Raw genomic sequence first — 21,363 nt, forward strand, 5'->3', positions numbered from 1 at the left:
CTCATTTTTTATGCTGCCCTGTGTTGATAAAGTGGTTTTCTGTGCTAAGTGTCCACTAGGGCCCTTAGTGGTTCAGGCTCCCCAATTACCTGAGGAGGACACTCTTGGTGCACCCCCTTGTGGTCTTTGTGCACAGTCTTGTTGTGGGTATCACTGAGATGAATTGACCTCCAGGCCAATTGTCTGTGAGAATCAGCTGTGTCTGCAGTGGGAGAACTTCTGTGCTGAAAACACCCTTCTGGGACAAGACTTGCTTCAGTGGGGCCTTGGTGCTCATTGAGACTTCGCCCTGAGTGTGTCCCTTATGGATCTGAGGAGTTGTATTCTGGATGGTCCTACTCTGACCACTGGGTACACTGGCTCTTGCATCTAAGGAGGTGCTAATTCAGCCTCTGCCTGAGGCTACCCAGCTACGAAGAGATCTGCAGATTCCCTTTCCTTTTTGGGGGGTTTGGAGGTGCTCAGATGAGGCCCCGCTGTGAAGCAATGCAAGCTGCTGTGGGGCGTTGGGCCTTCTCTTGGAAGTTTTGGGTCGGTCTGGCCCAGCTGCGATTTGTTAGGTAATTTTCAGATTGCAAAGGGCCAGGGCATTCATATGCAAAAGCCTCTGCTGCAGCCTGGGTGGGGCGGGGTCTCGGAATCAACAGGTGGATCAAGCAGCTATGGCTGATCCTCAGCCCTGCCCTAAGGGGACCCGAGTCTCAGTGTCCTGGTAATCGCTGCAAGCACCTCTGAGGGAAAGCCGCCCTCGAGTTCCGAGTACTGCCCGCTGCCAGACAGTCCAGTTTCTCGCCGTATGATCCTTGGGTCCCCAGAGACTTCCCGGAACTGGAGTTCAGAGCAGTCGGGAGCTTGTGACTCCCTCCTGATTCAAAAAGACAGCCACGTCCTCAGGTGCCAGCCCCTTTCCGCGTGCGCCTCTGTACCTATGCACTTTACTTTGATAGCTCCCGTGAGTCTCAGTGTGCTTTTCTCTTTCCTTCTAGTTGTAGAATTTCCACTCAGCCAGCCTTTCTGTGGTTCTGGATTATGTCCGTTTTGTCTTTTTGTTGTATTTTTGAAGTTGTTGTGGGAGGTAGCAATTTCCGGTGTTTACCTATGCCACCATCTTGGTTTTCCTCCTCAAATTATATATTTCTTATTTTCCTCTTTCCCCCCCAGAGATAACATACCATGCACACATTCTCCTCCTTGCTTTTTTCATTTGACAGTATATCCTGTGAAAACTTTACTGTAATCCAATTATAATAAACTAGGGCCTGTGCTTTTGGGTTTCATTATCTGTGTTTGTTTGTTTTTTTATCATGGGTGTAATTCTCTTAAGTTTCAAAACTAGTGTCATTTTCATTTTTCTTCCTTAAAGGTGTGGGAGGTGCTGAATCCCTTCTGGCCATGAACCATTGTAAAATCCCCAACATATACTGAAAATACTGAAACTGCTTTGAAAATTTGGAATTTCTGATACCTCCAGTGGGCCGAGAGACATGATGGGTAAAGAACTGGAGACAGCAGTGGTGACGAAGGCGGGAATGCAAGGAGGTGGCCATGGCTGTGCTCACGTGTGCTATGGTTTGTCCTCACACAGCAGCCGCTGCTGTAGGGGAAGAGAAGATGGGGCCTGCCAAGCAGCCCTGGCTCAATTGGAAACCAGCAGGCCCATGCCCTAGGCACCTCATTGCTTGGTTTTGAGGTGCATTTTTGTTTGTATTTTTTTGCTGTGTGAAAGAAGAAAAAGAAAGCAGAAAGCGCGACCCCTTCTCAAACTGGCTCATTCAAACACTTTGGGACAAATCCTGGACACCCACGCCAGAGAGAGGCCTTGGACCAGCCGGCCCAGAGCCGAAAGCACCAGAGAAAAATCAAATGCTTCCTACTCAGCGCAAACTAATCTTTCTAGCGTGCTGGCCATCACCTTCTGTGGTACCTACACCATCACCATCACCACTGCTTTCTTTTCCAAAAGAGATATATATTCTGTGTTTCATTATTTTCTTTCCATTGAAATGACACTATATAAATTTTCATTTGAGTTTCTCAATTGTATCTAGTTACATAGCACAGTTTAGAAACTTTTCTGAGACTGACTTTATCAATAATCTACCCGGCAAAGATCAAATCCATGTGTATATGGTTATACATTTTTATTTTATTGGACTAACCCAGGACCATTTCAGTGATGCAAATTGTCTGCCCTCTGGTTTAGCTGAAACAGTCCTGGATTTCTCAGAAATCTTGATGAAGTCTCCCACAGTTGTATAAATTGGACAATTTAGGAATTTTAAACTTTAAACAATCATTTGGCTCCTTTGCTATTTCATTTTTAATGCAACAGGACTTAAATGAACTTTGATCTTTGTTTTAAAGGTTATTAAAATTGTGTGTATATACATATGGCTCTTGAGGACACACAGCTTTCACTACACTACAGGATATGATCTCCATGTAGTACATATAAAATTGCAGATTCGTTTTCCTGAGTGCTTTATACTGTTGATTACATCTCCATGTAGGGCTGAAAAGAATGACCTACCTATGTTTATCTCTAAAACTGTTGCTTTTGATGTTGTTACTGTGCACAGAAATGTGTGCAGTAAGGTCCTGCCCATGGTCCAGATGGAAAGCACGGTAGCTTGCAAGTTAAGTACTGCTTTGATTCATTGTTTACGCTGGAATTTTTCTCCCCATGGAATGTAAGTAAAACTTAGTGTTTGTCACCAATAAATGATAAGACTAAATTTTTTTTTTTGTTAATTTATTCTCAAATGTCACTACTGCTAGTACTCCCAACCTGCCCCCTATCCTTTTTTTAAGGGAAAAAGAAAACTTTGTAATGCTTGTGATTCCATTTGGGCAAATTCTGAAGATCTGAAATAACTTTATATCAAACCGTTGATCAATAAACAGCTACTAATAAATTCTTTGGTCCTGTTGAGCAGTAACTTAAGGGAAGATGTGAGCGAGGGCACAGAAGTGGGGGGAGGGCAGGGAGGCGTCTGCATTGCTTCTAAAAGAGATACACATTCTTTGTTTCACTATTTTCTTTTGATTGAAATGACATCTCCCGGGTGAAGGGAGACGCCTCTCATCTGAGCCTGACATTGTTACCCAAAGATGACCTGGAGGAGACTTTCTGACACCACGAGTCTCTTCGCTTTCTCAGGTGTTCTCACAGAGGAGTCAAGGTGAGCCATTGCTTTCTAGCCGAGCTGAGGAGGGGCCTGGTGGTTTGCTCTCTTACTTTTAGATGTTCAAAAGGTTGTTCACTATAAAACCAACCTATGGATTGGACTGCCAGGATAACCAAAAGTGGTAAGAAGGTTATAGTAAAACGCTGAGTAGAGGGGATCCAATACTACCAACAGAAAGGCAGTAAAAGGAAATGACACTTTCCCTTCCCCAATCCTAGATGTAGTCCTTTCTCCAAGGAGCCCTGGTCCCTTTCAATGACAGCATTTAGAAACCAAGATCTGGGTGCTTGGAGCACTTATTGCTACTGGGGTGTTGTTTCTAGGCCCTCTGAGCCAGACAGCTAGGAAATATGTAGTGTGTGTGTATACACATACCTACTTATTTGTATGTATATTTAAAAGCCATGTATTTATTTAAAAATATACTGTTGAAAGTATTACATATGTCCTTTCCCCCATTGATCCCTTCCAGCCCACCTCTCGCCCCTGTCCCAGGCCCTCTCCACCCATCTGTATCCATGGGTTATGCATATATACATACGAGGTAAAAGCCACACATTTATACTGGAACCTCCAGCAACTCCGGGTTCTTCACAACCTTCCCCGTTTATTCTTAGTACTTTCTTCAGCATGGAGGTTATAGCCAATCTCCCAGCCTTGCCAACCACCTCCTCCACCTGCAACCTACCAAGCATGCCATGTTCTTAGGTGTCTGTTGAGGGTGCAGTGCCTGTGCCTCACAGTATACACACAGGTGACAAGACAGAATAATCGTAGAATTCAGAACTTCAAGTGGCTGTTTCCAATTGGCCGTCAATGACAGCACTCCAAAAGGGAAACATTTCCACTTAACATCAGGGATGTGGTCAGGAAGGCTTTCTGGGTTCCTTTGGCTGCTTTGGAAAGATGTTCAGATGGGACATGCTTGAATGTTCTGTGTAAACTTTCAAACCAGGCTTGCCTCTGAACAGGCATCTGCTGAGGGCTCATTCATTCTGTAGTACCTGTCTCCATGAGCTTTGAGAGAGGGCCTGGGAATTTGCACTGTTTTACCCCAACATGATCTCTCTTTTAAAAGAGTGGCAAGAACATTTAAGCTCAAACTAGGTATTTCTGCTCTTGGAGTAATATATATGCAGTCCTGGTATTCAGAGTGGAGGAAGAAAAGCAGACAGGAAGGGACCAGAGAGGCAGACTTAAATTATCAAAGGTGCTGTGAGTCAGCCACAGTAAGACAGGATTTGTAGAGCAACTAATCCTCAAAGGTCCTTAGGATAGACAAGCTTGGAACCCATCACCCCAGAGTGGTGTGCCAACTTTGTCAGGTTCCTCTGATCACAAGATGTTAACAAGTGAAGATAATTTCCCTGTAGGTGGGGGTTTTGTTGTTTTTGTCAAGTCTTAGAAAAGTGTTACTTCTGAATTGTCTTTCCATAGGGCACTGAGCTAATATGTGTTTGGCCTTGCAGGGTGAATGCCCAGTGACAGCCTCCTTGACTTGGATTCCAAGGTCTGCTGAGGTAGGTGGGATGGGTGTGATCAACAGGAAATCAGCCATTCCCAAGAAGCAATATGCTGATGTTTGCTGTGTAAGAGCTAACATGAGCTAGAATATGACCATCCAGGGAATAAACCTGAGAATGGAGATGTATAGTTTTTTGTTTGCTTGCATGTAACTTACCTTTAGAAACTTCCCTAACTACCATCTTTGGTTTTAGTGCCTAAATATCTTTTTGCCCTTAAAAACAGACCAAAACTTACTTGAAATTTCCAAATCCATAAATGATTTGTCAAGCACTTCTGCACTGAGGAGTGGTATAGGTTTCAATTCCTGAAAACACCATTTATTTTCTTGGAATTCCTTTGTCACTGTGTATACATTTGAAACTATCATTTCTAAAACACCATATTTTAATCAGACTGTACTTTAAATGGCATCCCAATTTTATTAGCAAAAATTATGTATAACTTATATTATGTAGGACGTAGAAAATTTGTTCTGCTTTGCTTAATGTGCTTCATAACTCGTTTAATATTTTAAAAATACTTCCTTTGTACATTCTTTCACAAATATTAATCAAAACCTACTGAGACGGAAATACCCACTAGTCCTGCAGTGACAACAGTTAAGCAGTATTTGTATAGTGGCATTTTTAAAAATGATTTTTAAATTTAAAAGTAAATTGTGAAAAATTAGCAAGTGTGCAGTGCACTTGCAATGGTGTATCCATTCTAAAGCTGGACTGTGAGGTATGCTCTGAGCACCTGGAGCTTGGCAGGGTGTAGGCAGGATTGGGTCTGCTGGTCCCTCCCTGCCTGCTCCAGCCCTGCTGGTTCCAGCCTTCCACCATCATCAATGTCCCCACTTCCTTAGGCTGTCAAACAGTGGGAATCTCTCTTTCTCTGACCTTTGATATTGCTGTGATGGGTTGATTAGTGGGCAGTTGGTTCCCCGTTGGAGCAAGAATCAGAATCCTCTATCACTTGTCACTTCTTCAGAAGCAACCACCTTTATAATTGTGTATTTGCAGTTGATCTTGTCCCAGAGATCCCTTAAACTATTTTTTTTTCTGTTCTGATTGGGTATTTTCTATTTGTCTTCCTGCTTCATGTAATCTGCTGTTGATTCTGACATATTCTTCATTTCTGATTCTATTTATGATGTCTCTTTGTTATTCTCACCTAGTTCACCTATTCTTCTCCTAAACTCATTGAAAATCTTGTAGCCATTTTGACTTTATTGTTGTTCTTTATTTGGGACATGCTTCTTCATCTTCTCATTTTGGCTGACTGCCTGTTTCTGTGTGATGGGTAGATCTGCTACATTTCCCAGTCTGGATGTAGCAGGCATTTTGTGAGGCCCAAAGGCTCAGTCTCCCTGGCCACCTGAGTCTGGTGCTCTTTTGTGGATTGTGTGCACCCTCCTGTTGCAGTTGAGCCTTGATTGCCATGGGCATGTCAGTGGGTGGAAGTGACCTTCCAGCTGACTAGCTGTGATGTGGGGTTGATCCCATTGAGTGTAAGTTGCTTTAGTGGAGTTCTGGTGCCAACCACGTCCACCCTTCAGGTGTGTCGTTTGTGGAGCTGGCTAGGAGGCGTTCTCAGGTGTTCTGCAGCTAGCCACCAGCTGCATTAGTTCTAGTGCCTTAGGAGGGACTCCAGCACAGGTCAAAGTCTGCTGCTGTTTGTGCCTGACATGGGGGCTGCCAAGTGGGAGCTATAATGTGATCTAAGGTTGGTCCTGGGATTGGGAGGCTCTGGAGTGAGGCTATGCTGCAAAGCAGGGCTGGTTGCCACGAGTGTCGGACTCAGGGCCACCTGATGGAAGTTACTGTGCAAGTTGAGACTCATTGCCTCTTATGCCAGGCTTGGGGCTGCTTAGCCAGAGGTTCAGGGTATTCTGAGGCTAGTAGCTTGTTTGGGGGCCTTTGAGAGATTTTAGTAATGTCCATAGCACCATGGAGAAAGGACACGTGTGGAAAAGCTGCTGGAAGTGGCTTGGGAATCCAAGTTGGAGCATAGATCAGTGTTAGGTTAATGGAGAGCTGATTGGCACAAGCCTGAGCCTGTTAACAAAGGATCGGTGGTGCCTGCCTTTGCTTCTGTCCTCCGAAGCTGCCCTGAAGCTAGTCAGTTCACTTCCTCCCCGTCGGCCCATGGAGCTTTTCAAGCTAGAATCTGGTAGCCCTGGCTGGTATCACTCAGCGGAGCATCGGCCTGTGGACTGAAGGGTCCCGGGTTCAATTCTGGTCAGGGGTGTGCAGGAGGCATCTGATTAATGATTCTCTTTCATCACTGATGTTTCTATCTCTCCCTTCTTCTGAAGTCAATAAAAATATATTTTGAAAACTTAAAAAAAAAAAACTGGAGTCTGGTGTGGGTACCCCTCCACAGATGAGATACTCCTCCCGATTCTTGTCACATGTGGGGCCTTCCCAGTCACGTCTCTGCCCCTCTTACTAGTCTCATCCTTTTTCCTTCTTATCTTGAGGGGACTTTTATTCATCTAGTCTTCAGGTGGTGGTTCTATAATTTAGTTGTAATTTGGATGTGGTTGTGGGAGAAGGTGGGCACAGTGTTTACCTTCTTCACCCTTTGACTGCAAGTCCTCCTTGGAAAGGACTTGGAGCCTCACTGACTGGCCAGGGTGCTCAGCAGGCACCATCTCAGGGACTTCTTCCATCGTTCCATCCTGAAATCTGTAGTCTCAAGAAAGGATGCTCTCTGTGTAGGGTTGGTTCCAGCTTAACTCTGGACTTCAGGTATGGGGCTCCTAGGACACTAAGGTTGCTCTGCCTGCGAGTGGCAGGACCTGGACTCCCTTCTTCCCCTGCAGACCTACTTGGAGACAGGTCAGGATGTCTTCTCAGCTGATGTTTACTGCAGAACCCAGGCTCCTCAGAACAGCAATCGCCCTCCTCTCCAGATGCACAGGGCCGACTCTTAACTGCGAGAAGATGGACATGTTCTCCCGGTCCAAGGTAAATAAGCCTCCTCTCGCGTTTCCCACTCTCCAATAGGTCTCCTGGGGTCCAAGAAACTTTGGCCTTGACCTGTCTATTGGGGCTTTTTTCACAGACAGTGCCTCCCCATTACCAAGTTTCTCTCTCACATCATCCAGTTTATAAGGGAGGAAAGCCAGAAACAGGTAAATGATTTCATGTAGTTCATCGCTGCTTTCCCCACCACACACATCATACAGCAACGCCAGAGAAGAGTATTAATGTTCCCTTGTAAAAAGACAAGTATTCTGAGTGAATTACTTAGAAATAAGGATTTTTATGGAGTCCGAGAGAGGAAAAAAGAAGAATTTAAAGAAATTCATTATAAAAGTATCAGAGAGCACCAAAAACCTGTCCTTAGATACATTAAGTTTAGGGCTTTTTTAAATTGCTGATTACAGGTTTAAAACTATGAAATGTGCACTTTTTGGCAAGTCACCCAAGTGACTACTTACATTGCCAAATAAAAGCTGAAGGAAACAAAAATAGAAAGGACAAGAAAAACACAAATTGGCATCAACCTCAAAACAAAAGGATTTAGTAAGAGAAAAAGGAAGCTTCCACAGTCAGTGTCCGTCAAAATTCTAAAGTTATCCTAACAGTGAAAATGCTCAAATCAGTGTCTTATACTGAACTATTAACGCTTGGCCCTTAAAGCTACAAACGGGACAAGCCATCCACTTAGATTATTTATTATAACACAAACCACCTAATATGCTCAGGGTTGAGTAAAACAACATTTAATATTTTTTACAAGATGGAATTTGTGACAAGGAAAACTTGCTTTGCTTTTATGCAGTTGTGCTCAGAAATCTCCCAGCTTTCCCCATAAATCATCCTGGGCTTTATTAGCCAAAACCATAGTTCAAAGCAGGGTCACACTGGCCGCCTGAAGATACCCTTGGAGATACTGGAGGGCTTCTGCATTGAGGCTGCTGCTCACCATTGATGGAACCTACAAGAACCAAGAAACACACAAACCAGCTATTAGAGATCCTACCAACACAAACCCATCTCTACAAGAGAGCTGCCACAGCTCTGGGAAGAGCAGTCCGCATGACTATTGAAAGAATTCATTCCCAAGTAACTCAATTACTTTTATGCCTTAAAATATGAAATGGGTCTAAAAAGGGGAATTACTACTACTGTTCACTGTGGTATAGGCAATGTGATGATGTTTTAAAAAGAAAAGTCTTTATGAATTAGTGACGCATAATGAAATACATATGGGTGAAATGACATGCTGCCCAATGAAAAAATATAAACATATCTTAAGACTGTAAAAGGCGCCTTAGCTGGTTTGGATCAGTGGATAGAGCGTCAGCCTGTGGACTGAAGCGTCCCAGGTTCGATTCCAGCCAAGGGCACATGCCCAGATTGCAGGCTCAATCTGCAGTAGAGGGTGTGCAGGAGACAGCCAATCAATGGTTCTCTCTTATCATTGATGTATCTCTCTCTCTCTCCCTTCCTCTCTGAAATCAATAAAGAAAAAAAAAAAGACTAAAAGGCAATGGCTAATGTAACAGTATAGGCATTAATAGGTTTGCTCTACATTCCATTATTTAATTTCTGAGTATGCATATAAAATCAATTACTCAATCTGGGAAATAAATACATTCTTATTTTAGAAACACTGATTAGTTCCCTCCTGGTACACACCCCAATCTTTGATCAAATAAATGCGCAACGTGGGGATGTGCCCTGAAACCCTAGCCCTTTTGGTGCACTCCGAGTCACAGCAGAGTGGAAATAAATTTCTAGTCAAAGGGCTTTATCCCTGAGATTTGCCCCAACAATGATTTGCTTAAAATATTTTTGTAGCCCATAGTTTTTAAAATGAGATGTTTGATTATGCTGGCCAATGATAACAGGCACCAGAACAACTATTATCCTCTTACCTTCCCATAAAGGTGTCCTACTGATCACAGCATCCTTTGATAATAAAGATACTTACCCTTCCTGGACAGGCAGTAGACAATTTGTGAAGTGACTGTGCCAGGTGAATTTTGGGGTTGGTCACCATTTGACCTACGGGATCATGCTCTTTTTTCCCAGCAAATGCCAACTGTGAGAAGGCAGTCTGGTATCCTGGTGTATCTTCTATGTCAATAAAATGTTCTTCATCAGGAATGGAATCATCCTCAGGTAACTCAAAAAGGCCAATCAGAGACTGCAATAAAGGAGTCCTGAATTGAAGAAGACAAAAGATTAATACACAGCAATTCCTTAGAAACACAAATTATAGACTCAATCTCAAGAATAGCAAGGCACCAATGAAATAAAGATGGACATCAGTGCTTAGGCCTATCCAGAAACCATTTTTCAATTCTTTAGTCAGAGCACCCGATTTCTCCTCTGAAAACTATTCCATCCCCAGAGATCTCAAGCGAGCTGTGTGACCCAGGCCTAGCTAGTGAGAAGGCTGTGTGACTCAAGCCAAATGAAGGAGATTCAATGCTAGAAGGTGGAAGGAATAAGCCTCATGTTGTCACTTTATGAAAGGACTGGCTGGCTAAGTGAAACCATAAGAGAATAAGAGGCAAGAGGTCAAGTAAAGTTAGGTCTGTTGGACATTGAGCACACACATGTAAGACCTTCCCTAAACCTATTCAGTTTCTCTTAAGACTGAGGCCAGTTTACTTGGGCACCTATCAAAATAGTGTTAGAGATTACTGAGAACAGGAACTTTTACCAGACTCTCAAGAGATCTATGAATTTTTTCCCCTCACCCAACAAAATATTAATAAGATCTTAGGCCCAGAAGGGTCCACACAAGTCATGTCTTGGACCTGATGGTTGCTAGTGGAGAAACTAAAATCCGAACCAAATTCTCTTGGCCCTCAAGAAAGTACGCTTGGCTGATTTTGCAGTCATAGGAAAGGAAGCTATAATTTCCAAGAACTTTAGAATGAAGTACTTGCCACAGTTTGGTATACTCAGTGTCCATCATTGGGGGACATTCTGTTAGTAATTTGGTTATGCCAACCGCACAAATTTTTTTCTCTACATTTCCAGATACTTTCTGAATTTCAGGAATAATAATTTTTTCCAAAACCATTCCAAACATTCTGTTAAAACAAAATAAGCCCAGTCAATATTAAGTTAGACGACTATAATTATCAGTTAAACACGTGTTATTTATACTCAGTGACTCCTTATAAATATTAAAAATTTCAAAATAACAAGGTTGCATTGAATGGTAGAGCCTTAGAGATGACAAAACACCAAACTTGCCCTGTGGCCAGCTGCCACCATCTTGTGTGAAGACAAAAGCCTATGCTCAATCTTCACAGTCATTGTTGGGTTTATATGTTTTTATTTTTAAAGTACTCAAGAAGCCAAAACCGGTTTGGCTCAGTGGATGGAGCGTCAGCCTGCGGACTGAGGGGTCCCAGGTTCGATTCCGGTCAAGGGCATGTACCTGGGTTGCGGGCATATCCCCAGTAGGAGATTTGCAGGAGGCAGCTGATCGATGTTTCTCTGTCATTGATGTTTCTAACTCTCTCTCTCTCTCTCCCTTCCTCTCTGTAAAAAAATCAAAAAAATATATTAAAAAAAAAAAATCTTTCCCAGCAATAACTAGTTTTAACATTTTAGGTTTATAAACTTCCCAATTTTCTATGCCTACATATCTACAACTATGTAGATGTTAATGGCTGTACTAAAAAATTATTTTGGCCATCATTCCATGTTGTTGCAAACATCTTAGAACTTTCCCATGATGCAAATGTCTCAGATTATACATTAATGAATCCTTTGAAATGGAAATAGTGGGTATCAAAGAGTATAGACATTTTAATGCTCTACAGAAAGGGTGCATGTTTGCTTTCTAGAAAGATCATGCCAATTTAAGCACCCACTAGCAGTGCATGAACTGCTGACTTCCTCACAAGCCTTTATTACCAGAAAGTGTATTTTCTGGTCCTATTCTTTAGGTTAATTCATTTTTTACATTTTATTCAATTTTGAATTATTTTGATACCCTCACAGATACAGCGATCTAAAGTAAGTTTTTTTTCCCTATCCTCTTATCCATTTCTTTACAACCTTCTTACCCTACTCAATGGGGAATGTAACCCAACATTCTTTGCATATACATGAAAGCAGTTTTACTGATCCAAACTTTTCTTTTGAAAAATCATGCCGTTAAAGGCTACTAAAGACAACACTGGCTTTGGAGAATGCTAGAGTAGGGAATAACTTTGAGAATTAGGGAAATGTTTACAGGATGTTCTTCTTTATGACCTAACATACCCCAAGAATATTTGAAAACCACACAGATAGAATCACTGCACCAAGAACTATGAAATTATCTATAAAACAGATATTGGCTTATTCTTTTAAAAATAAAATACAGCCCTGGCCAGTTGGTTAGAGAATGGTCCTGAGATGCCAAGGTTGTAGGTTCAATCCTCAGGCAGGGCACATACAAGAATCGACCAATGAATACATGAATAAGTGGAACAAACTGATATTTCTCTCACTAAAATAATAAAAACAAACTTACTTTGGTTGTATTCCATCAAATATTTCTTGTAGTGCCAGCGCCCCATATTTTATGCAATACAAATTAATAAAGACTAAGAAACCTGTTGAAAGGAGATGCAAATTTATCAATACATAGGACTCACTGCCCTAAATAAGTGATTTAGTAGTTTACCAGATATATTTATCATCATTAAAAAAAAACCAATGACTAACTTTAGCATCAATACTTCCCTTTTAATACAATTTAACATAGATTTTCTGCCTTTATAGTACAAGCAAAAAAAATCTACATGTAGTTTATGATTTATATTTTTTATCATTTCTATTTTGATATTTAAGTGTAAACTAACCTTTGGAATGCAATATATTTGAAAATGATTTAGTGTTTGAGAAATGCAAACATCTTAAAGTATTTTATATGTAACATTTATAACTGATAAAAACGTTTGTATGTAACCATAACATCTAAGAGTTTTAAGCTACTTTCCTTCATTATTTCTGCAGGAACACTGAAATTATTTTACTTACTCTTGATAAACTTTGTTGTTTTGGAATTTTGAAGTCTCTGGAATAATAGAATGAAGATTTGCTTCCTGTATTGGTCAACTGACTCACTAAAGAAATGAGTAAAAGCAACAATGTAAAATCAGCATTTTTCGGAGTTCCTAACAGAATCCTTGTCTAATGTATGGGATTGTATTTCATACTCACGGAGGCATGTGCTCTATGATACTGTTTAGAAGATAAAAACCTTGGTGGTCATTGGCTTTGGATGCAATGAGCTTCTGGAAAACACCTAACAACCCAGGCTACAACAAAACAGATCAAATAACAGTTAAAGTGGCAAGGCTTCATTATTCTAAAAGTTAAGCAGGTGATATATCTTGGAAAAGAGAGTACACTGTAATAATCAAATTTGCATTTTCACTTTAGTTCTTATGTCTGAGGCGTAGAAAAAAATAATCCCACTTCAACAAGCCCTTAGTTTTACATTCTTAAATTAACCTTAACCTATTTGACTGTTATCTTTTATTTTCCACCATGGCAATAACTAAAGGATACCTAATGCTAATAAAATATACATTAATATTTCCTAATTACTTCCCTTTCTACTAAATTTAAGAATTTTTAAAAATCTGCCATCTCTAGTTTCTCTCAGCTACCTTAGAAAATTACATTTACATCAAAATCAATCTGACTCACTATTTTGTCAGCGGCAGCACTTGCTATTGTATCTGAACCGCGTTCTAGGAATGCTTGGAGAAGCCGCACTAGAGCAGGGATGTTTCCCGTTCTTTCCCAAAGCACTGGCTGAAGGAGGTGAGGAAATAAGGCCATGTAGGAAGACGGAATATCATTTTTGTGTGTTTCCAGAAGCAAAGACATCACTTGAAAGACATATGGAATAAACTCTGTTGAGGAAAATAACAGCTGTCAGCTTTATAATCAATGGCTCTGACACAAAAGGTTCATACTGTTAGGAACACTGTGTTTATAACCCCTTGAATAATTGTATTCAGTTAAGAAGAAAACAACTCCCTTTAACGTACCTTGTACATCATTCTGTAAAATTTCAGTAAACACCAGAAACAAAGCCTCTTCAAAATTTACAACAGCAGCAGGGTTGGCTTTGCACGTTATTCTTATGGATAAACATATTGCTTCAAACATATAGTGATTAAAGTGAGGTTTGCTTGGGTTCTGAAATTTTTAAAAAAGGCTTATTATTCTAATAATCCAAGTGACTATATTAAATGTCATTTAGAAGAAAACACACCTAACTGTCTAAAACACATTACAAGAGATGCCATCTTTTTAAAAGTCAGTACAGTATTAAGAGAAAGTACCAAATACACTAAAAAGCCTGCATATGTTAAAATTTTACTCACTTTAAAATTCAGAAAACAAAACAATACTTGCTAATATGTTTGTATTATTTTTAAATACTATTACTAAAAAGTACTTCAGAGTCACAGGGAGGTGACAACACAAGCCTCGGTTGCCTGTGCTGTAAGGAACTTATCTTCAACTCATGCTGTTCCGTCGCCCTAAGTAGTGGCAGAAGAAATGAGCAGGGACATGTAAGTCCTGGCTCTGCCAATAGCTTTGTGTGGGACCTTAGACAAACTTGAACCTCCACAGGCTTTGATGTCTCTATCTACAGTGATAATCCTTCATATCAGTTTTCTTGGAAGGCTACTACATAAAGCTGGTGACCTCAGAAGATGTGTGAGGAGGGGAGCAGGGGGACGCAAAGGATGTGACCTTGCTTCTCTTCTCGAAATTCCCCAAGGCCCAAAGTAGTCCAAAACCGTTACCCAGACCTCAGTGAAAAAATTATCACCGTTCTCCAAAATCCCTCTAATACTTCCCATGAATGTATCTCCTTCCCATACACTTATTAGGAAAAAGAATGAATCAAGTATCTGTAAAATTTCTGATCAGAGGAGTTAATAGACTCTTGTGTGTCTACCTGGTACAAAGCTTTGCTAAGATTTCAGATTATCTATACTTTCTCAATTTTCTTTAACATGTTACTTTTTAAATGAGAATAAAAACGTTCTAGCCCTGACCAGTTTGGCTCAGTGGACAGAGCGTCGGCCTGCGGACTAAAAGATCCCAGGTTCGATTCCAGTGAAGGGCATGTCTTGGTTGCGGGCCCATCTCCAGTGGGAATGTGCAGGAGGCAGCTGATTGATGTTTCTCTCTCATCGATGTTTCTAACTCTCTATCCCTCTCCCTTCCTCTCTGTAAAAAATCAATAAAATATATTAAAAAAACAACAAAAAGTTCTAAAGTTTTTGAGACTATACATAAGAGTGCTTCCATGTCTGCAATCTAATGTCACCCCACACTTTTAGAAATGCATATTAACTGTTGGGTCAAGAAGAATTCAAAGACCTTTTCCTTAAGTCTGACCTATTGCCAGGGAATCCTGATGCTTAAACAGTTTATAGCATGAGTTTTTAAAAACAGGCTCGACTTTCAGAAGTTGTTCTGTTACCTTACTAACAGCTAATAGCTTCTGGGTAAGCTGAGTGATGAGAGTAGGGATATAAGGGATTATGGCTTCTTGTAGGAGGGAAAAACTTCTCATGATAGCTGTAAAATATAAAAACAGCAAAAACAAATAGTTTAGTTAAACTTCAGAACAAAATAGTGGTTGGGGAATTCATCATCTGACATTTTAAGATGCTTATTAGACAACCTCCAGATAGCTCTATATTTAAAATCTAAATTTCCTTTTTAAAATTAGGCCAGGGACTGGTAACAATAGTTAGCTGGGAAATATTGAGTATTTCCAGAGGGCATAAGGCTTAAAGAATTTTAAAAGGGACAATAAAAAAATAATGAAGTGACTAAAGATACAAAGAAGAGGATGAAGTATTAGTATTCCAAGTTTCTTTCATTTAGAAATCAGTGGCAGAAAGCATTCAGTCCTGGCCTATTGGAAACAAGATTGCACCTGCTCATCCCCCCTAAAAGAGAGATTATGAGCATAAGAAAAATCTGAATATACATATGAAGGTATGGAGGGTCCATATTGCAAATATATTGCTCATTAAGATACCTAAAAACATTTGTCATGGGAGATAAACATAATAAGCTAAAAAATGTATGATAGCCAGTTTTGCACAAACAGAATAGATATTCCCCAAGTAGAGCACCTACTATATGCCAGACACATAGGATAGAAAGTTATACTCCCTTGCCTCCTAAACTTTGCAATGATGTTTCCTCTACCCGAGCCAAAGCCTCACTGTCCTACTAGCTAACTGCTACCGATCCCTCACCTCTGCTGAGACCTACTTCCCAGAGAAAGCCTGTCCCTGAGTTAGGTTACTAGGGTTAGAGGAAGGATCAGTGTCGCTCCTCTGGGCTGACAAACCTTTCATTCACTCATAACACAGTACTTCCTGGGTGCTCTTGCATACGCGAAGAACACAGCAACAAAGGCCAGCAGTCATTACCTATCATTGTTGGGAGAAGTCCAGTGCTGAAAACACATACACATAAATACATGTACAAATGTGTACACACCCCAGGGGTCCTGACCCAGGACAGGCATCAGTTTCTTTGAAAAGCATATCCTACGAATCTGACACTGCTAGTCTCTTGGAATCCGGCACTGAATAAGACAAAGCCTGCCCCTGAAGTCAGAGCTGTCAGCAAGACACTCTCCTAATGGACAACCTGGCAGGTGGTTACAGCTGCCTGTATCCTCGGCAGTATGTCTATGAGGGCAGTACTGTGTGGGGTCCACTAAATGCAGCCAGGTGTCACACCAAGACCCAGCATACACAGCGTGCCATCACTGAATGTTGTTTGATCTAACCTTTGCCCTCAAGAAATTCAATCTAGCCCTGGCCCATTTGGCTGAGGATAGATTGTCGGCCTGTGGACTGAAGGGTCCCAGGTTTGATTCCAACCAAGGGCACACGCCCAGGTTGCGGGCTCAATATCCACTAGGGGGCATGTAGGAGGCTGCCGATCAATGATTCTCATCACTGATGTTTCTATCTCTCCCTCTCCCTCTCTGAAATCAATATATAAATTAAAAAGCAACCTAGGGAAGGAACAATAGGAGTTTGCTACTTTTTCTTTAACAAGAATTCTCTATCAAATTAAGGTAAAACTTCTTCCTGAAATCACTGTTAACAGTAAACAAAACAATATTCTTTATTTCTAAATACCTAAACCTAGCTAATTCTTGGCTAACAGTATACAACTCACTATTTACCCTTATAACCAGAAATTAGATACTTATAGTCTATACACCAGGGAAATGGCCTACCTTTCATAATATATTCATTTTCTGAAGAGCCAGGAAGTGTGAGAGCTTTGAAAAGGTTTGTTAGCAGAATCTCAACAAACGGTGCGATTTCTGCAGCTGTAAAGCTATAGATGAAAAAACAGCTTTCAGTCAATACCAACTCTTGATCTTGTCACTATGGATTACCCTTGGCAACTATTAAATCACACTTCTTGGCATAAAAGTGAGCCATCTCCCACCATCGACAATTGGCAGACAGCTTAGGAAAATAATTTTTTATATGTGCTCATGTTAAATTCCTAAGGCACATCTGATACCAATCAGTTAAATAGCCAAAACCCGAGCAAACCCAACATCATCATCTGAAGCTGTTAAGGTCATCCCTGGTTCATATCACCATCAAGGACAGGACTCAGACCCTCAAGGAACTGTCACTTATTCTTCTTGGAGGTGGAGCAGATTCAGAACTGTTTTCTGCATAAATTCCAGTCCTGAAGAGATAACTGGCTTGACTCAACAAAATAATCTTTCAACCCTTGGTTTCTGAGAATATCTGCATTTCAAGTTCTTGATGAAGAAAACCTAAAATTGTTTTCCATCTCTTACCCAAAGCTCAGTTTAAGAAATAACACTGTTAAAGAATGGCCTGAAAGACATGCTGTTGTACATTTTATCCCTCGATCGGGCCAGAAAAGCTACCATTTTGGACCATAGAAAATTCTTTTCACTCAGCTGTGTCATATCTCAGCACTGCATAAAAACAGCCAGCTGAAAATAACTATACTACATGATGCTGCTCAGAACACAACTACTACACATACTCCCTCCATGAAGGCCCACTTCTGAGATGCCTTCTGAGTAACTGTTTAATCTCATGGACATTGTGGAAATTTTAACTCATCAAGCTTCCCCTCTTTCACTTGGTTGCTAGGAGACCACACATAAAATTCAAGAGTTTCTTTAACTACTATATAGGATCCTGACACACATTTCTGTTCATTAAATGCACCCCAGTTACTTTCCTTTGCTGCAACTTCCTCTACTCAACTTGATTATCATAATTTATCTATTCTGGCATTCTGCCTCAGATCCTTCCGGATTGACAGTATAAATGAGTAAACAGTACACATTTATTTTTCTGACTCTTAGTGAAATTTTGAATGCATTGAGATATCCCTGACCCACCCCACCCCAAGCTGAAGAAATGTAAATTGCTTAGAACTCAATACTTACAGAGTGGTGTGGTTAGGCCCCTTCATAGTGAACAGCCTCTCAAGAGCATGTGCTGCGTAAGTATGAACAACAATACTTTCAGCTTGAAGGTAATTAATCAAGAGAGGAACAGAGACCAAAAGCTGTTCTTTTGGTACCTGAAAAATACAATGATATGCATGCTCTAACTCAACAATCTTTAAGTAAAAAACAACTGGAAGAAAAGGACTTGCTGAATCTAAAAGTGTTCTTTCAACTGTTACAATGGGAAATATGATGGAGAAACCAAAACGTCTATCACAACACAATGGTTCAATTCACATTCTCTTTTCCAATTCTCTTTCTCTGAGCATAAAAACTATGATAAGGGTAAAATCTTGCATACCATAAAATAGTATCATGGAGAAACAGACTAAGATTTCATTAATCTTAAGAAATATACTTTTCCCCTTGTAGCCATTTCTTGGAAAAGTCATTCAACCTTTGTGCCTTATTTTCTCTTCAAGAAAGGGGGTAGGGCAATAAAAATAAGAATACTAATCTTCATTAAAAGCATCTAAAATTTACATTATTCATTCACTAGCCTCTAAAACAGAAGAGCTTCATAAGGTTGCACGTAACCTTGGTGAATACTTGCCAAAGACACAAAAAAATTACGAATGAGGAAATTAAAGAATCATCCACAGGAAATAAACTATGGCATATTCTTAAAATGGAATACTACAGAGCTATTAAAAATAAACTCTAACACCTCTAATAAATGAATAACTCTCTAAAACAATGTTAAGCACACAAAAACAAGATGTGTGGGCCAATACCGATATTAGTTATAATTAAAAATTTTAAACCTATAGAGACCTATAGAATTTTTATGGAAACAAATATGTAGTATACAACCATAAACAAACACTTATAATAATGGGCATAAAACACATTGAATTCGTTACAGCAATTATCTCGAGGAGAAGGAGAATACAAATCAGATGTATATGTACATTAAGTAATTACGGCAGGGAGTTAAGATTTGTGGTGGTTATGCATCATTATATAGGCTGAGGCAAAAGCAGGTTTACAATTGTGAGTACACAAGAGTTTATTCTTGTATTATTATTTATTAATTTAAAATAGAACAGCTTCACAAGGTTGCATGTAACCTTATTTTCCATACGAATAACTATAAACCTACCTTTACCTCACCCTGTTGTTTTCTATTCTTGCTTGCGTATTTAAAATTTGCGAGATGGCCGCACTATAATTTAGCAGAGGTGTAGGAGAGTAAGATGACTTTTCATGCTTTATTTTTATCTCACTAAAATTAAAGTGATGTAAAGTGCTAAGAATCAGAAGGATCATATAACTCAACAGCAAAAAACCCCCCACAAAACAATCCAATTAGGAAATGCGCAGCCCTGGCCAGTGTAGTTCAATTTGTTGGAGTGTCGTCCCATGCACCAAAAAGTTGGTTTAATTCCTGGTCAGGGCACATGCCCAGTTTTCAGGTTTGACTCTGGTTGGGGTGCATATGGGAGGCAACCAATCAATGTTTCTTTCTCTCTCCCTCTAAAATCAATAGAAACATATCCTCAGGTGAGGATTAAAATAAAACCCCACGCACAAAAAAACACCCCACAGTGAGCTATCCGTCACCTGACACGTGCTAGAAGAGCTATTATCAAAGCCAAAGAATAACAAGTGTTGTTCAAGGGTCAACTGTTCATACAAGCATGGAATCAATATGCTATACTAGTATACCTAAAACTTATGTTTATAAGATATATTTTTATCAATTATATTTCAATTTAAAAAGAGGGGTGAGGTATTGAGAACCACTGAGGGGACAGTGGGTTATTGGAGTCTTCCCCTCTTGGGGTTGTCAGCTCACTGACAGGCATGACTGGTGGAATTTCTTTTATTGTTTCCTTCCTCTGATGCAAAATGCTACTGATGGGCTGGAGCAGGGGTGGCAAACTTTTTGACTCGAGGGCCACAATGGGTTCTTAAACTGGACCGGAGGACCGGAACAAAAGCATGGATGGAGAGTTTGTGTGAACTAATATAAATTCAAAGTAAACATCATTACATAAAAGGGTATGGTCTTTTTGGTTTTTTTAGTTTTATTCATTTCAAACGGGCCGGATCCGGTCCGCGGGTCGTAGTTTGCCCACGGCTGGGCTAGAGCCTGGGCATGACAGCAAAATGGGGAATGATAAAATTTTATAAAGGGGATTTATGGTTATAAAATTAAATACTTCAGTACCCACAAACTCTTATTCAGAGTCCAAACTATTTGGAAAATATATAAATAAACAATGAAAAATGTTAAGAGTGTTTTTTTGTTGTTGACTTTGAACATGTTCAAGGAGCTACTGTGGTGAAATTTAACAAGGGTTGTGACCAAAAGACTGAGTCAATGACTTGAGGGGGTGGCCCAGAGTCTCTGTGTTCTCGTTGGACTTTTAACGTTTATTGGTCCAGTAGAATAAAGAAAAATGATCACATCTAAGAATATGTAAAATTAGATCAATGCTTTGTCAGTTATGATAAAAGCACGCTGCACTTGAGAGTTGCTTGAAATAATTTTTGTTAAAAAAATAAGAAGAAAACTACATGTTTTCTAAAAATTAAGAACAACAATCAGAAATATGGGCGAAGTACGACTGAATAATTCACAAAAAATACATTACAATGGCCCATTAAATGAAAAGGTATACAATCAGATTCAAACTGAGAAATGCATTATTAAAACTGCAAAAAGATACCATTTCATATCTATGACACTGGCAAAATTCCAACATACTCTACTGGGAAAATCAGCACTCATTCAATTTATAAAGAAATGCAACATGATACCTCAACCCCTGTAGAGGCAAATTTGGCAAGATCTAACAAAATTACATGTGTGTTTGCCCTCTAATCTAGCAATTCTACTTCCAGGAATCTATCACAAAGGCAAAAGCACTAAGTGACATATACACAAGACTATTAAAAGTATTATTTAAAAACTATCCTCCTCAGACTACTACAAAAAATACAAGAGGAAGGAACACTTCCAAGCTCATTCTATGAAGCCAGCATCACCCTAATACCAAAACCAGGTAAAGACAACACATTGAAAGACAATTACAGGACAATATCCCTCATGAACATAGATGCCAAAGTCCTCAACAAAATCTTAGCAAATCGGATCCAGCAGTACAAA

The 21,363-nt window shown here is 40.0% G+C and overlaps 2 protein-coding genes across 7 annotated transcripts in view; one reads left to right on the forward strand and one right to left on the reverse strand.

Annotated features, from left to right (window-relative positions):
• Window positions 1–2,917, forward strand: part of STAU1 (staufen double-stranded RNA binding protein 1) — a 55,045-nt gene extending 52,128 nt beyond the window's left edge. For all 5 annotated transcript variants that reach the window (XM_006758804.2, XM_015560719.1, XM_006758802.2 and 2 more), the window contains one exon: window positions 1,364–2,917. In XM_006758804.2, the coding sequence (XP_006758867.1) occupies window positions 1,364–1,379 (16 nt within the window). In that variant the 3' untranslated portion in view covers window positions 1,380–2,917. The remainder of the gene's footprint in view (window positions 1–1,363) is intronic.
• Window positions 2,918–7,951: 5,034 nt separating this feature from the next.
• CSE1L (CSE1 chromosome segregation 1-like (yeast)) overlaps window positions 7,952–21,363 on the reverse strand; it is a 60,264-nt gene continuing 46,852 nt past the window's right edge. For both annotated transcript variants that reach the window (XM_006758806.2, XM_015560720.1), the window contains exons 15-25: window positions 18,186–18,322; window positions 16,974–17,077; window positions 15,183–15,280; window positions 13,729–13,879; window positions 13,382–13,590; window positions 12,890–12,987; window positions 12,707–12,792; window positions 12,198–12,279; window positions 10,612–10,758; window positions 9,645–9,876; window positions 7,952–8,645 (exon numbers count right to left, since the gene is read on the reverse strand). In XM_006758806.2, coding sequence (XP_006758869.1) covers window positions 8,556–8,645; window positions 9,645–9,876; window positions 10,612–10,758; window positions 12,198–12,279; window positions 12,707–12,792; window positions 12,890–12,987; window positions 13,382–13,590; window positions 13,729–13,879; window positions 15,183–15,280; window positions 16,974–17,077; window positions 18,186–18,322 — 1,434 coding nt within the window. In that variant the 3' untranslated portion in view covers window positions 7,952–8,555. The remainder of the gene's footprint in view (window positions 8,646–9,644; window positions 9,877–10,611; window positions 10,759–12,197; window positions 12,280–12,706; window positions 12,793–12,889; window positions 12,988–13,381; window positions 13,591–13,728; window positions 13,880–15,182; window positions 15,281–16,973; window positions 17,078–18,185; window positions 18,323–21,363) is intronic.

The sequence above is a fragment of the Myotis davidii genome, unplaced genomic scaffold, assembly GCF_000327345.1.
Source record: "Myotis davidii unplaced genomic scaffold, ASM32734v1 scaffold935, whole genome shotgun sequence".
Taxonomy (NCBI): domain Eukaryota; kingdom Metazoa; phylum Chordata; class Mammalia; order Chiroptera; family Vespertilionidae; genus Myotis; species Myotis davidii.